The sequence below is a fragment of the Talpa occidentalis genome, unplaced genomic scaffold, assembly GCF_014898055.3.
Source record: "Talpa occidentalis isolate TD23 unplaced genomic scaffold, MPIMG_talOcc4v2.1 talOcc4.3, whole genome shotgun sequence".
In the NCBI taxonomy this organism is placed as follows: Eukaryota; Metazoa; Chordata; class Mammalia; order Eulipotyphla; family Talpidae; genus Talpa; species Talpa occidentalis.
The window spans coordinates 104,841,283-104,856,351 of record NW_023603184.1 but is presented as its reverse complement, the minus strand read 5'-3'; the positions used below and the strand labels follow the sequence as shown (position 1 = coordinate 104,856,351).

At 41.1% G+C, this 15,069-nt stretch overlaps 1 protein-coding gene and 1 pseudogene across 1 annotated transcript in view; one reads left to right on the top strand and one right to left on the bottom strand.

The window, feature by feature from the left end:
• Positions 1-5,519: 5,519 nt before the first annotated feature.
• CHN1 (chimerin 1) overlaps positions 5,520-15,069 on the top strand; it is a 154,621-nt gene continuing 145,071 nt past the window's right edge. The window contains exon 1 of the mRNA XM_037523572.2: positions 5,520-5,596. Within this exon, the coding sequence (XP_037379469.1) occupies positions 5,578-5,596 (19 nt within the window). The 5' untranslated portion in view covers positions 5,520-5,577. The remainder of the gene's footprint in view (positions 5,597-15,069) is intronic.
• LOC119255948 (60S ribosomal protein L32-like) lies at positions 9,248-9,633 on the bottom strand (annotated as a pseudogene).

Below are 15,069 nucleotides of genomic sequence, written 5' to 3'. Positions count from 1 at the left end.
CTCTGTTATTTAATTAGAGATGGTGTAATTCTCATTCAGAGTTCATATCTGCTTTGCTGATTTATAACTCACCAATGTAATCAACTTGAATAAGTCATCTTGCTGTGGACACCCACATTAACCAGAAAAACAATGGCCATGTTAAGGAGATTTGATTTGTAGTTAAATTTCCTTATGCCCTCTGGAAAACAAAATGTGGCAGAAATCCAACTGCTCAAGTCAAATAGACACTTAGCTACATTGTGCATTAGATATGCCTGCTGACCTCAGAAAAATACACACAAATGGAAGTGCTGGCTAAAAGTACCCTAATATGATTGTAGTTCAAAGTAAAGACTTTCGATGAGAGTAGTCATAATCACTGTACTTTTATCTAATGTGTATTTGATGTTAAGCTTACCTATTTACCAGGAAATAGGTCTTATTTTAAACAGGTATTTTTAGAAATCTAAAACAGACCTTCCTCTCCCTTTTTTTTTCTTGTCCACTCCAAGCCAATGGTCATTTTGACATGTAAAATAAATTCTGTCAGAAAATTTTAAAACTAGGATCTATGGCTTTTAGAATGTGCTGACCATTCAGAGCAACACCTGTGGTCCCAACTAAATGTTTTCCTTCAATCTGAGCAGTTAACAAGAACTCCATTATTTGGGTGAGGGTAGAAAACATTCTATTCTTTGAATTCCAGTTTCTCTTCCCTACATACCCACACATGTGTGCACACACACATCTATAAACAGTTTCTTTTCACCTTGGAAGTGATGTAAGTACTGAGCAAACACTGCTCAGCAATATGCAATTCCTCAGTAAAATACAATTCCAAAACAGTGCCTGAGCACACCATAGTTACCTCCCCTTTTAGTATCATTTTTGTACTAATGGGGGATTATCTCCTGCTATTCTAAGAAGCCCTGTGTAGGGGAATTCATGAAGTTTCCAGTTGTTAAGGATTCTTAGGTGTTTTTTCAAATTTTACTTCATTTCTAAGATCCAGGATTACTCCTCTGGATATAATTTAGGCACCCTCTGGTGGTCAATAGAACACAACTAATTCTCCTTAACATTAATTTGAGTTATTTAAGCTTAAAGGCCAATTTTACGGTTTATGACATATTTTTTCCTAAATAGTTTTATGGTCTAAATCCTTATGTTCAAGGCAAATGGTGCCTCAGATACTTGTATACATATGGCTTTACTCTGTGAAAGAGCTCTTTATAAATCATAAAACGCATGCAAATTTCAGGTCAGGTATTCATTCAGGAACCTCAGATGAAAGAGAGACATGGGAGAAACTCATGCAGATTAAGTGTTTAAGGAAAACATTATTTAAAACAGACCAAATCCACTCTAAACAAGTTCACACTATGGAAATAAATACTTCAACTGGTAACATAAATAAAAGATAGTGTCACATATTGTGAAGTTTTTAAATAATTTAAACCTTAATCAGTATAACTGAGGAAAAGAAAATGTTTCTAACACATTAGCAGAAATAGCCTGAGTAATTTTTTTCTTCAACAGTAAACTTCTGCACTATTTTGGGAACTGTGCTAATAGCACTGGTATTCTGAGTGTTTAAGCTGTGTTGACATGATAAAGTGCTGTCATTTTCACTTGTGAAGCACAAAGCACCTCATTAATTTCAGCTTCATTCAAAACTGAGGCACAACTCCCCATAATAATGTTTACGAATGGGAATGAAGCTAAATGAGTAATAAAACGAATATTGCAAACACTTGTGAAAAGTCATTAATATGTAGAAAAATTGTTTAAAGGGCTGTCTAGGTTCTGTTTATCAACAAACTTACATAAAAATGAGAAACCGTTTTAGTAAATTTGAAATGGATTGCTCATTTTAAGGATTTAAATTTTAATCCTTAAACCTGAGAAAATGTTGCTCTCTGCACAATAACTAACATTAATATAACATATTGTAGATGAAATTACAGTGCCAATGTTAAATATGACTTTATTATGCTAGGTATTTATGAAAGTAGGTATTTTTCTTTTTAAACTCTTCGACTTACCAGATATACCAACACTAAATATATTGAAAATTCAAGTAAAAATATCTTGTTTTATTCATAAACCAGTAAATTTAAATATATTTAAAACATCATAAATAGCAGATAAATCTAAAAGGTTTAAACTAATGTAGTTACTTTCCTGTATTTTACAAAGGAGGAAGATAAAAATAAGAATAAAATATTTATCTAAAAATCTAACAATTTGTTAGTAATAGAGCAAACAAATCTGACTCTTTTAGGTGCTTGCTTGTTAAGCACAATGTTACATCTTTGAATGAAAACATAAGTGTTTTGAAAAATCAATTCATTCTTCACCCTTTTTTATAAACAGTCGAGGGTACCACCCATAATAATCACCCCCAGTGGTTAACGCCCTTCCTTACATTGAATCTGTAGTTGAAAGGCTAGTGCTTTATTTCCAGTTAAGTGAGAAAAGAAACACGCTCTATATTCCTCATTGGCTAATAAAATATTATAAAAATAAATACTATTCTCAAGACAGCTCCTCAACCAAGTACAGAAAGCATTTTATTAGAGCATCAAATCTTTAGGAAGTTTATGGAAAGAGGTAATTTGTTGGGAGGCTAGATGCTTAAAAAAGGGAAATATGGCAACATTCATGCTATGTTGTTTCAAGTGGTATCCTAAAAACATCTCTCTTTATGGTGTGGGAATGCCAGATTTGTATAGAAAAGAGGAAGTGGCAGCGAAGAAGGTCCCACTACAGCCTAAACTGGTCTATCCCTAGGATTCAGCTGTGTCTGGCTACTAGAAGCCTGTGAAAAGCTGTCGAGTAACCAAAGCTTGTCTGTCTGATGGGAATGTGGGTTGACTACAGGCCTGTTAATATCTCACTGACTCACTCCAGGACACCCTCTAAAGGACTGAGATAAATACCAGTAAACAAACCTGTTGCACTAAAACCGTTCTCCTCTGGAACCTGCTAAGAGCTTAACAAAGAGGAGAGAAAAGCACTTTTCTTTTTACCCTTACTGGACTGTGGTTCTGAGTAGAACATCCTTGGGACAAAATTCAACTTCCCAAACTACAAGAAGTCTCAAACATGCAAAATAGCTGAGGAAAAAATAGCCTTCTTGTTATTCTGCTTCTATTACTAAACATATTTTTCTTTTCAAACTCTATAATCACACACCTTTTAAATTGGTGGGGGATGGGGAGTGGGGGGAGGTGGTGAGGGAGAACACCAGAAGCCTATTTTCCTATTAGTTTTGCGACTGAGCAGGTGAACCACTTGGGAAAATCTTTCACCATTGGGTTCTCTGTTGCCTTGTCTGTAAATTGGGGGAATATATTTCCTTTCTGTTCAAATTTTCATGGTTGCATGCAAAAGGGGATTTTTTTTTTCATTGTAAAGGCAAAAACTTTGAGATTATAAAGGGTCCAAGGAGGGTGGATAACCTAGGATCCCTGAATAGTCCACAATTCCCATTAAATTATGTTAAAATTTTGTCATATAGAATTTTTCAAGAAAAAGGAACAGCCTTTTCATAAGTGCCTCAAAGGAAAATTAGGTCCCCACTTACTGAAGACCATTTATTGAACCAGCAAATGGTGTCTTTAGTTTCTGATTTATCTGGTTGCAAAGCAGATCAGCAGCAATTTTTACATGGTTATAAAAGCCTTCTTTATGTTCTCATTTATCTTCATGAGCTGTGTGTTGTTTGAATTTTTTTCATCAGCAGAAAGGTGTTTCAAAATAAAGAATCATGTTCCTTAAAGATTTTAAAACTGGGGGATTTCAGGATTTATTCTGATATCCATGGAGAGCCATTTTATTGTATCAGAAAATTTCAAGCATATAGCATTTTAAACATTTTGCCCATTCATGTTGAATTATTTTGGTATTTCTTGTTTTCTTGAGTTAACTGACATGAAACAAAAGACTTGGCTCCTCCTTCCAACCTGCTTTTCTTTTCTGTTGCTTGAGTCTGCTGGAAATGATGATAAATTAGCTGTGATTCTATTTGAAGAAGTAATTTTCATTTTTATAACGACTTTGACCCCCAAGACAAATTAAATAGAGGATATTTATATAATATTCTTCAAAGAATTAGTTGAAAATTAGAAGAGGAAAATGACAAGAGGAACTGAAAAGAGGAAAGATGAATTTCGGAAGAAATGAGACCAAAGAGAGAAATTGACATGATTAGACACTGAAATAGGATCAAAACCCCCAAGCAGAGGCGCAAGAAACAGAAGGAATTTTAAAAAACGGGATATAGCAACTAGAGAATACTGAATTTTTGAATACATTAAATGAAAACGACAAAAAACATAGCATAGCTTTTCAAGAACAGCCTTTGACTGATAATCTCAAGGCGCTATACGGCTTCTCATTAATTGAGGCAAAGATAGAGGCAAGCAGAGAACATCACAGAAAGAAGGATATTGCCAGTGATTATCAGATAAATGCAAGAAGCTCAGGGGAACAATCTTTTTTGGGAAAGAAGTGCCAATCAGTGACAAATGTTGATTTTTCCTGAGACAATATCAAAGAGGTGTAAATTAAAAGAAAGAAAATCAGGTTGAAGCATGAGCCTTGTAATAAATTATTTTAGGTTACTGCAAATGCTTTTTAAGCACCCCTGTTTCCTCACATATCACAATCTGATCAGAACTACTCCAAAGGTTCTCAAGTGAAAATGGACAGGAAAGCAACATCCAGTGCCTCTGTTAGCCCCTTTCCTGAGTCCGGGAGCTTCTGGTCACCGGCTCCAGACTATTAAGCAGAGGGCGCCAGGGGAGAAATACATCCTCAAACGAACCAGATCCCCAGATGACCCTGGCAGGGTCCCAGTATTCATGGAGCATCCTTCTGTGACTCTTCCTCTTTCGAGTAACAGCTCAGTTTTTCCTCCTGCTGCACCCCCTCAAATCCCATGGAAGAAAACCCCTGGAATTTCGGCTAAAACGCACCCCGCCCCCGCCGTGCCGGGGACTCGGAGGCCGCGCGTGCAGCAAGCTCCTCGGGACCCCGGGGGCAGGAGGGGCGCGCGCCCCCGGCCCCCGCGCGCGCCCGTTGCCATGGAAACGCATTTTGCCCAGCCGCCCGCGGGGAGGCGGGAGGCGGCGCGGCGGCCGAGCCAGGGGGAGACGCTATCGCAAGATGGCGTCTGCGAGGCCGCGGGATGCGGAGTGAGCGCGCCCGCCGGGGGCTCTGCGAGGCTGCTCCTCTCCACGGCGGCGCCGCCTCTCCGCCTGCCATTGCGCCGCAGCCGCGCCCGCCCGCCTCGCAGGTAGCCCCGCCGGCGCGCGCTCCGCGGAGCGCACAGATGGCAGCGACAAGTGTCTGCTCGCCCAGGCTAGCGGGGCGCTCCTGGTTCGGGTGTGCTTGACAATAACGCGTGGATAACTTTTTCTTGCAGCGGCCCCCCGCGCCCCGGCCTGCGGTCTCCGTGCGCGGCCGCGCCCCCACCACGCCCCTCCGCGCCGCGCGCCCCCCGAGGTGTGAGCGCGTGGGGCCGCCGCAGTGATCGCCCGCCGGCGGGGAGAGCGCGTGGGCGGCGAGCGGTCCGCGAGCGCCTTTACAATGGCCCTGACCCTGTTTGGTAAGTGCAGCCTGTCCCTGCGCCGCCGCAGGTGGGCCGCGTCCCGGGGATCGGGGCGGAGGGCTGGGGTCCCGGGAGGGACGCCGTGCGTGGTATCGGGGGCCCGTGGAGACCGCGGACTTGGGGCGCCCGGGGCGCGGGACTGGCTCCTTCGCGCCTCTCCCATTGTTTCCTCTCCAGGCAGGGCCGATGGGCGTGTGCTCCCCTGGCCAATTCTGGGCTGGGAGGCTTTGAGGTCCTGGATGTTTTCAAAGGGAGAATTCACTAAGATGCTAAGTTGGAACCGAAGTTAGCTGGTTGTTTCCAAACCTACGTGTCTTAAGTTGTAAATAAAGCTCCTGGAAAGTTTATTTATTTTTGAGCAAGATGTCTGTGCAGTCCCTGGGATTGCCAGAGGCATGTGTTGCTTCCCGTTGGATTTGGGGAGGGGGAAGAGGGGTTTTTTTCTCGGATTTGGTTTATTCCGTTGGAAACCAGCAAGTGTTGAACTCAGTATTTGTTGAAATTGAACATGTTTGCTGTAACGAATATGAGAGTCGACACAAGAAAGTTGATTACTGGAAGATAAGTAGTCTCAGGAGACTATCCTTGAATATTTTAGGAAAGAAATGTTATTTCTGTGATGTAATTTCTCCAGCACTATTGTTTTCAGTGGTTGAGACTTCAAGGTGGTTTTTTTTTTTCAGTCTGCAGTGACAATGGATTGGGAAGAAGGACTGAAAGATACTTTATTTCCTTTTTACAAAAATGGATATGGTACATTTATACCTCATAAGAAAATTCGCTATGTTCAAAGTATTCAGTTTTTCAAAGGAACAAAGTGTATTGATATGTAACTGATTGCTGCTTCAAGGGCCGTTTTAGTAAGTTACAATATCAAGTTTCCAGTTACGTTTTAATTAAGTAATTTAATCGGGCTCGTTATAGGCATCACATACATAAATGCTTTTTAATGTAAATAATTCAGAGTGAATTAGTCTGCTGGAATCAGAGTTGCTTTTATTTAATTACCTTATCTTGTGAATTAAACTTAGACCCAGAGATACTATTTCCAGAGGTTACATGGCCCTTTTGTAGCAAAACACACTTAAGAACCTAAGACAGCTTTGTCAGTCTTCAGTCTGGGATTGTTACTATGCCCAAAACTTACAGTGCGAGAAGTGTCCTTTCTTAGTTGGTGTGGGTTGACAGGTGTGTTTTGTTTTGTTGCATTTGTTACTAGTGACATTGCAGTTTAACATTTATTACAGGTGTGCATCATTGTAAATCAACTTGCGTATACACTGCATTAAGTTCTCTGGGTGCCGAGAAGTCCGCTTCTATCCCTTACCATGCAGTTGTCCCTCTTTACCCAGTTTAACCATCCTCCATCCCCTGCCCTTCTGGTAAACACTAATTTGGCCCTTATTTTATTTAGTTCACTCGTCGTTTGTTGGTGTCTCTGTACACCACATCTGAGTGAAATCATATGGTGTTTGTCTTCTCCGTCTGACAGTGGAGAATGTTTCTTTCACTAAACATAATGCCTCTTGGTCCATCCATGTTATTGCCAACAGCAGGATTTCATCATGTATATTTGTCTTTATCCAATTGTCATCTGTTGATGAGCACTTCCATTGTTTCCAGCTTTTGACTGAAATGAACATAAGGGGGGTGTGTATTTCTTCGAATCAGTATTTTTCTGTTTTTCGGGTTTATGCCCAGAAATTAAATAACTGGATCATATGGAATTTGTATTTTTAGTTTTTTTGAGGGACATCCAAACTACTTTCCATGACTGCACCAATTACCAGGTTTCCTTTCTCTCTACATCTTCCACACTTGTTATTTCTTGTCTTTTGAATAATAGTCATTCTTATCGGTGTGAGGTGATATCATTTGTAGGGTAAATAAAAAGTATCAGGCTTTTTAGCCCTCCCGCCATTAGGATTGATGATGGATCCTTGTGGTCCTGAATGCATGCCTGATGGCGGGCACCTGGAGTAGGGTGTGGGCATGCGAAAGTGGGTACACCTGGGCTGAGAGACTGGGTTTATAAGGGTGGCGTCATGCCACCAGAACAAACGGGAGACCCAGCAGAAGCAGGGCCATGAGAGCAGAGAGAAGAACCACAAATAGAGCAGAGGAGCAGAGACCACTAGAGAAGGCCAGAGAGCCCAGAAAGAGTGAAGACTTGCTTGGGTCTGGGAGGCCTACCAGCCTCCCTGCCCCCCCCCCCCCCCCCCCCCCCCCACTTGTCTGCCGTGCACTGGATAAATCCCAATAAAAGCCTGCAATAAGCCACTGAGAGCTCCAGGACTCTCTCCTCCTTTACCCTGTCTGCTTGGGTCATAGAAAACCTGCTTTGCGGCCATTCCTGCCCCCTACACATTGTTTTGATTTAATTTCCTTAATGAGGTGATCATAGGTGCTTTTAAAAAAGTTTCTTTCACCAAAAGAAATAATAAAACCTTATCAATACTTTGTATCTAATCTGCAGTACAGGTTCCCCTTCAATGGGAAGTATAGCAGCTCCTATGAAACCTTTTCTACAGCAAAATAATTTAAAGTTATTCCACATCAAAGCAAAAATTGTATTCCGTATATACTGAACATAGGTGTTTTTGGTATAAAGTGGCATAATGCCAACTTCTGAAAAGTGGGGCATGGCTAAAGAAACATTTTCCCGCGTGGGTGGATAATTTTTGGATGAAAGTTAAAAATGATGGGAGAAAAAAAATGATGGGAGCTTTACTCCTAGTTGATACTTTTTTTTGAGGAAGTTTATCTTCCACTGTTGTTGCTAATATATAACTAAGATTTCCAGAAGTGAATTCTCTTTAAAACTATTTCTGACTAAGTTCATTTTCCTTCTTAGTCTGAATTTTCAAGATTTATTTTCAAAGGTGAGATCTATATATTAGTCACTTTTAGAATACTGGCATGCTCTGATTAAAACAGATAAATGGGGGGAGAACCAAAGTGGGTGATAATGCTCTTTAAAAAGAAGTCCTAATTCATTAGATCTTTTAACTACTGAGGTGGAGATAAAGGAAGAGCATGGAATTTGATCTTTAGATAAAGGTATATGAAACCACTCCCAACCCTCAGAATGGGTAAGATACCTTTAAAATTTTAAAGTCAACTTGTGAAAAAATAGAATTTAATTTACAAAAGCCAATTAGGTTTTAGATTTTAAAGAGATTTCTCTATTGTAAAGCAAAGCACACCTGTGTGCAGAGGCTGTTTTTTTTTTTAGTACTGAAAGATCATCAGCTGTTCCCAAAAGTGTGCTTGTAGACCACTCCAGTCATCTGCGATGTCTGTTAAAAATGATGGTTCCTCTGCCCAGAGACTCCAGGATCTCCATTTCTTGGGAAAGGGGACTTTAAAGGGACTCCCTTGTGATTCTTAGGTCTAGTCATGTTTGAGAATCACTGTGTCAAAGATAAAAAGGGGTTTTGCTAAAATTTTCTGAATTCAAAGTAGCCTTGTGTAAAGAGCAGCCCCCAAGGGTGCTAAGGAATGGATTTTATTTTAAATATTACTACTATTTAACTGGTTAGTCTTTGAAGCACTCAGATCCCTTTATATTTACTCTTTTTTTTAAGCCAAGGGGGGAATGCCACAAGGTAGTTTGATGATTTTATTAACAATAAACACACAAGTTGGCTATTCATTCTCTTGGCTGTGCAGCCTGGCATTGGGATTGGTGGCTGATGGTCAGCTGCGCTGCTCTTTCCACAAGAGCTTTGTGGTTTTTGGAGGAGATGTGGTGAGCCATCTCAGCCCAGGGAGGCTTGTTGCACATCAGCAGCACTTTGAGCTCCTTGACATTGTGCACAAGGAGATTCCAGAAGCCACTGGGCAGCATGTGTTTTGTTATCTTGTTGCTCCAAGGTTGGAAATCAGATCCTTCTGTGCACCCTGTTGTCAGGGACTCTGGGTTTTCACCAGTTAAGCTTAATTTTGACACATTGGTCTGACTAGTGCTGGATGTACTTCTTGGTCCTACCTTTGATGATCTTGGGCTTCCTGAGAGGTCTGAGGGCAGCCATGCACCCAATGGGAGATGGCTACCACCTCTGTAGACAGGAAGAGAGGACCTTGATATTCAATATTTTTTGTGCATAGAAGATTTTGGGTGCAGGCTAGAGGTGTGAGGGGGGTGTAAGGAGTCAGCAGAGACAGACTGGGGAGCAGAACAGGAGGATTTACTGAAATACACTGCTGAGGGGAGCAGTGGGTGAGACAGGAGAGGTTGCCTGCACCATATGTGGGTTAACCAGGGACAGAGCCCAGGCCGTAGTGGTGGTGGGCCTGAGACTTAAGCCCTAGGCCATCAGGGAGACCCTGTATTCACTAATAGCCAAGTGAGAGCAGTGAGATAATAAAATTCTGTCAGTTGATGGCAAAGAGAAGGCAGGAACAAAAAACTAGACAAATGTGACTTACCAGTGTTCAAACTCAGCTCAGTTAAGTTCTGCAGAGGTCTCCTCAACATAACTACTGCCCTGACCCTTGCTTGTACGTGCTGGCTGTGTTAGTTGCCTACTGGTGTTCGGGTCTTAGGTCTACCTGCACTACTGTATAAAATACCATAAACTGGGGGCTTATTCTGTAGACATTTATTTTTCTTTTATTGAGGTAACATTGATTTACAATACTGTGTTAAGGTTTAGGAGTATTACCCTCACACCTCTGCATATGTACACCACACGACCCAAGTTCTAATAACCCATGATCATTATCCATTTGACCTCTTTGCCCTTTCTTCCAACCTCCCTCCCGTCCCCTCTGGGGGGGGGGGACAACAACACCATTTTGTTGTCAGAGTCAAAGGGTTGGTTTTTTGTTTGTTTGAATGCTTGCTTCGTTATTCCACATGACTGTAATCATGTAGCATTTTCACTTCTCTTTTTGATTTATCTTACACAGCAGATGTTTCTCACAGTTGTGGAGGCTGGGAAGTTCAAGGCCAAAGTGCTGGCCTGATGGGGGCCTCTTCCTGGCCTGCAGATGTCCATCTTCTTAACTGTGACCTCACATGGTGGAGACAGAGGGAGAATAAGCTCTCTGGTCTTGAAGGGGCACCAATCCTATCATGAGGACCCCATCCTCATGACTCTTTAATTCTGATTATCCAGAAGGGCCTCCAAATACCACCACATTGGGAGTTGGGACTTCGGTATATGAATTTGGGATGGGGGGGAATTCAGTGCAGAGTATCTGTCAAGTCTAGTTTTCAGTTTCTTTTTGCCTCATGTTTCTCATTAAATGAAATTTATAGGGAATATATATATTTTTCTACTCTTAGTCACCCTTGCTGTTTATAGGGTATTCTTAATGCAAATTTCTATTTTATTCTGTGATAGAACAACCAAATCCCAATCTTTTTTCATTTTACAGTCTCATTTAGAAGCTGAAAGTACATTCCTTTTTTTTAAGATTCACTTAAGCTTTTTTTTTTTTTAAAAAAAAAGATTTATTTATTTATTTATACAAGCACTGGGTACACACAGGAGAATGACAGAATTCACCAGAGCCAGAGGGGAGAGCAGAACAGGCAGACTGACGAAATACACTGCTGCGGGAAACAGTGGGCGGCAGGAGAGGTCTGTGCGCCATGTGGGACCCTCGCCCGGCGGCCGGATATTGAACCAGCGCTGCAGAGGCTGCAGGCAGCTTTGCAACCCAGCGCTCAACCGCTGCACCACCGGGGAGGTCCCTACCTTAAAGGATTTCTTGGAAGGACCTTCCCACACAGAGAAACACAAGTTCTCCAATAATTGCTGGGCTGGAAGGAAAGTCTCAGATCATGTAATTTAGGACTTTTCAGGGCCTCTCGAGTGGCGCAGCGGTTGAGCGCTGGGTTGTGAAGCTGCCCGCAGCCTCTGCACCACCGGTTCTATGCCCAGCCACCAGGTGAGGGTCCCACGTGGCGCGCAGACCTCTCCTGCCGCCCGCTGCTCCCCTCAGCAGTGTACTTCATCAGTCTGCCTGTTCTGCTCTCTGCTCTGGCTCTGGTGAATTCTCTCACCCTTCCGCACTTATGACTGTACCCAGTGCTTGTATAAATAAATAAATAAATCTTAAAAAAAAAAGATTAGGACTTTTCAGCTGGTGTATGGGGCAGAATGTCCTAATTGGTCATAATAACAGCCCTACTGGGCAGAACTGGGTGAATAGCCTCCAGTAAGACATTCCTTGACAGGAATTTCTGTTACTTACAGCTAAATGGGGCTGTTTTACAGCCCAGATCAACAGGTGACCTTGGAGCTCAATGCCAGTCCAGTGGCTACACTATGAGTAACTCACTGCCTGGGTAGAATTAGCTCTAGCATCGCTCCTGTTCCCTGTTTTCCCTTTTACTCTTATTACCTTTTACTCATCATCAGCACTGCCATGGGTCACTTCCAATACTTAGAATTTCACTGTAATTTCTTTCCTTCTTCCCTCAGATCTTTTTAGTGTAGATTCTTGTGCAGTGCTACTTTACTCAGCACCTCTCACTACCCTGACACACCTGCTTGTGAGCTTCTTTGCAGAGATCCTTGGGAGCAGTTCAGTGGCCATAGCATGTTCTTTGTGGTGCAGTTAGGAAATTTCCCCACGACTCTCCTGACATTAAAATTTATTCTAGGGCCTCCCCGGTGGCGCAGCAGTTGAGCGCTGGGTTGCGAAGCTGCCCGCAGCCTCTGCAGTGCCGGTTCGATCCCCGGCTGCTCCCCGGCCACCGGAGGAGGGTCCCACATGGCGCGCAGACCTCTCCTGCCGCCCGCTGCTCCCCTCAGCAGTGTACTTCGGTCCTTCTGCCTGCTCTGCTCCCCGCTCTGCTCTGGTGAATTCTCTCACCCTCCCGCGCTTCTGACTGTACCCAGTGCATGTGTAAACAAACAAACAAACAAATAAAAAAAATACATGCCTTTTTAAAAAAAAAAAAAATTTATTCTAAAAGAGTCAAGTGTACATTTCCAGTATGACTTATTTGATCAAAAGCTAATTCTACAGGAAATTCCTACTTGGATACAGTCTCTGCTGACATTATTTTCCAGAAATTGTTGATTTTCCAGAAATTGTTGATCCAAGAAGGAGAGGGAGTTATCTTAGCACCTGGATGGCCCAATGAAGAGAGTCCAGTTGCTTTTCTTAGAATGTTTCTTTTCAGACAGCATTAAAATCACCATTCTTATTTAAAGCTCAGTCATATTCCTTCCCTTGCTGGTGCCAAAAACTTAGTATTTCAACTTTACATATTTGTTAAAGGGTAGAGATTTGGTGCCATGTAAATGTAAAAGATAAAAGAATTATGGCCCTGGTAACTATTGATAGTCACCATTTGTGGACCATGAATAAGTGTATTGGTGATTCAGTCTTTTGATTCACCTATGTCCTTACAAGTGACCTTTTTTTAAGCAGCCTACTTTTTGAAAATAGAAGATAATGATACATGTAATTATAAAAGTTTGAAATATTTGCTAAGGAGAATTTCTTTTTTGGATCAGAATCTCTGGACTTTTAAAAAGTTGCCCTTTCTAAGTAGCCTTTTATACACACACACACACACACACACACACACACACACACACACACACATTTTTTCTTCTTACATGCTTTCTCCATGAAACTTTTAATTCCAGAGATATATTGTATATCTCTTTATGAACTGTACATTTATCAATTTCATGTGTAAAGAACAAGATTTATTGATTCCCAAAAAGCAGTTTTTGCTTCTCTTGAGGACAGTTTTCCCTCCATTTTTTGACATACATTTTTTAATCGAAAACAATCATAAAAGGATTAGTTAGGCAGAAGACTACTGTTTGGTCATGCTTTGTGTGTCACATAAAGAGCAGTTCTGAGAAGTGACATTTGTATAACAAGTTACATTTTACATCATATTGATTTAACCTAAGAAGTAGTGGTTTTCTGTCTTCTCAAGAATAACCATAATAAAGAATATGGATGGAGTGTGTGCAGCTTTTCTCAAAGTCCATTGAAGAATAATGATTCTTTGATATGGGTAATTGATGTTTGCTCAGTGTCATATAAAGTATCAGTAACAGCACTTTTACAATACTATTGTTTATCAGCAGTTTATAAACTAAATGAAATCACTGAAAACCAATTCAGGACTAGCCTTGAGCCTGACCTTCCAGCCAAATTCCTAGAAAATGATTTCCATAACATTTGATTTTTATTAATATAATCTTACTGTTCTTGAAAATGAAGAGTAAGAAGAAACTAAGAACAGGATGGCGTGTCTCTATCTTACATTAAAAAATCACTAGAAAAAAAAATCTGGCCAAAAAGTTCCAAATATAGGTTCCTAATTTAGCTCCTTATTTTTTAAAAAAACAGCATACTTTGTGACTATATTAAAAACTACTGGATTGTATAGCATACTTTAAAAGGGTGAATTTTGTTACATGAATTATATCTCATGCAGTTACTAATTTGAAAAAATTACCTGAAGAGGGAAAAACAAACAAAATAGAAGTAACATTAACTTCACTTAAACTGAAATAATGTTTAAGAGAATGGGTTTATATTCAGGAGTGTTTTAGAATGCTTCACATTTTTAGAAGGTTTTTTTCGTTTACTTCCCCAAGAAATCGGTTCAAATGTCTCTGCCTGTTTTGGTTTTACATTTAGAAAAGTAAGCCCTTTTCGGAAAGAGTTGATGCCAGCAATTGAGTGATTTGTGGAGAAGGGAAGATGCGTCAGCTGGGACCTGTCACCATGCCAGTGGCTTCCTGGAGTGGCACGGGGCCACCTCATTGTGTTTGTCCAGCTGCACTGACAAACTGCCTTTCCCTTTCCACTGTGACATTTTACCTGTGAATTTCCCTGGGCCACCTATATGTCATAGTGTACAGCGAACAGAAAAAGGAGATCATCCAAGAAACATCTCTGCTTGGCTAGATCGTCATGACCGCACACTTGACATTTCAAAAACTAATGAGTCCTTCTCTCTCTCTCTAAATGAAGTTCCATTGTTTTACATCCTTGTTAATATTGTCACTGTATAGGGTTTCTCACCTCAGCTGTGGTTGCTATCTCGCTCCCTGACCACAGCATCCGTAGTCCTCCAGCATAGTCCATTGTACTCATTCCCCTTCTCACCACTCACCCTCCTCTCCTGGATGCCTCAAATGTATGGTCAGCATTCAAGAGTTGGTTTTTTCATTTTAGGTTTTTCATGTCATTGTTAATTTTTGGACAGTATTTGATTTCCCCTCTAAGGTGCGTTCCCCATAGTAGTTAATGAGTCCTCTTAAAATTGCTTAGCTTTCTTGATTTCCCCACTTCTGCCATTTGTATGTGTTTTCAACCCTTATGTTATATTCTTTCTATCTTCTACCATCGATATAGAATGATGCCATTGTTTTTCAGCTCCTGAATAGCTATGCTATATTGGCTACTTTGTCAGAGCTGATTTTAGGATTTGGAATAACTTATGCTTAGTAGGACAGACACAGGAAGTGGTGGAG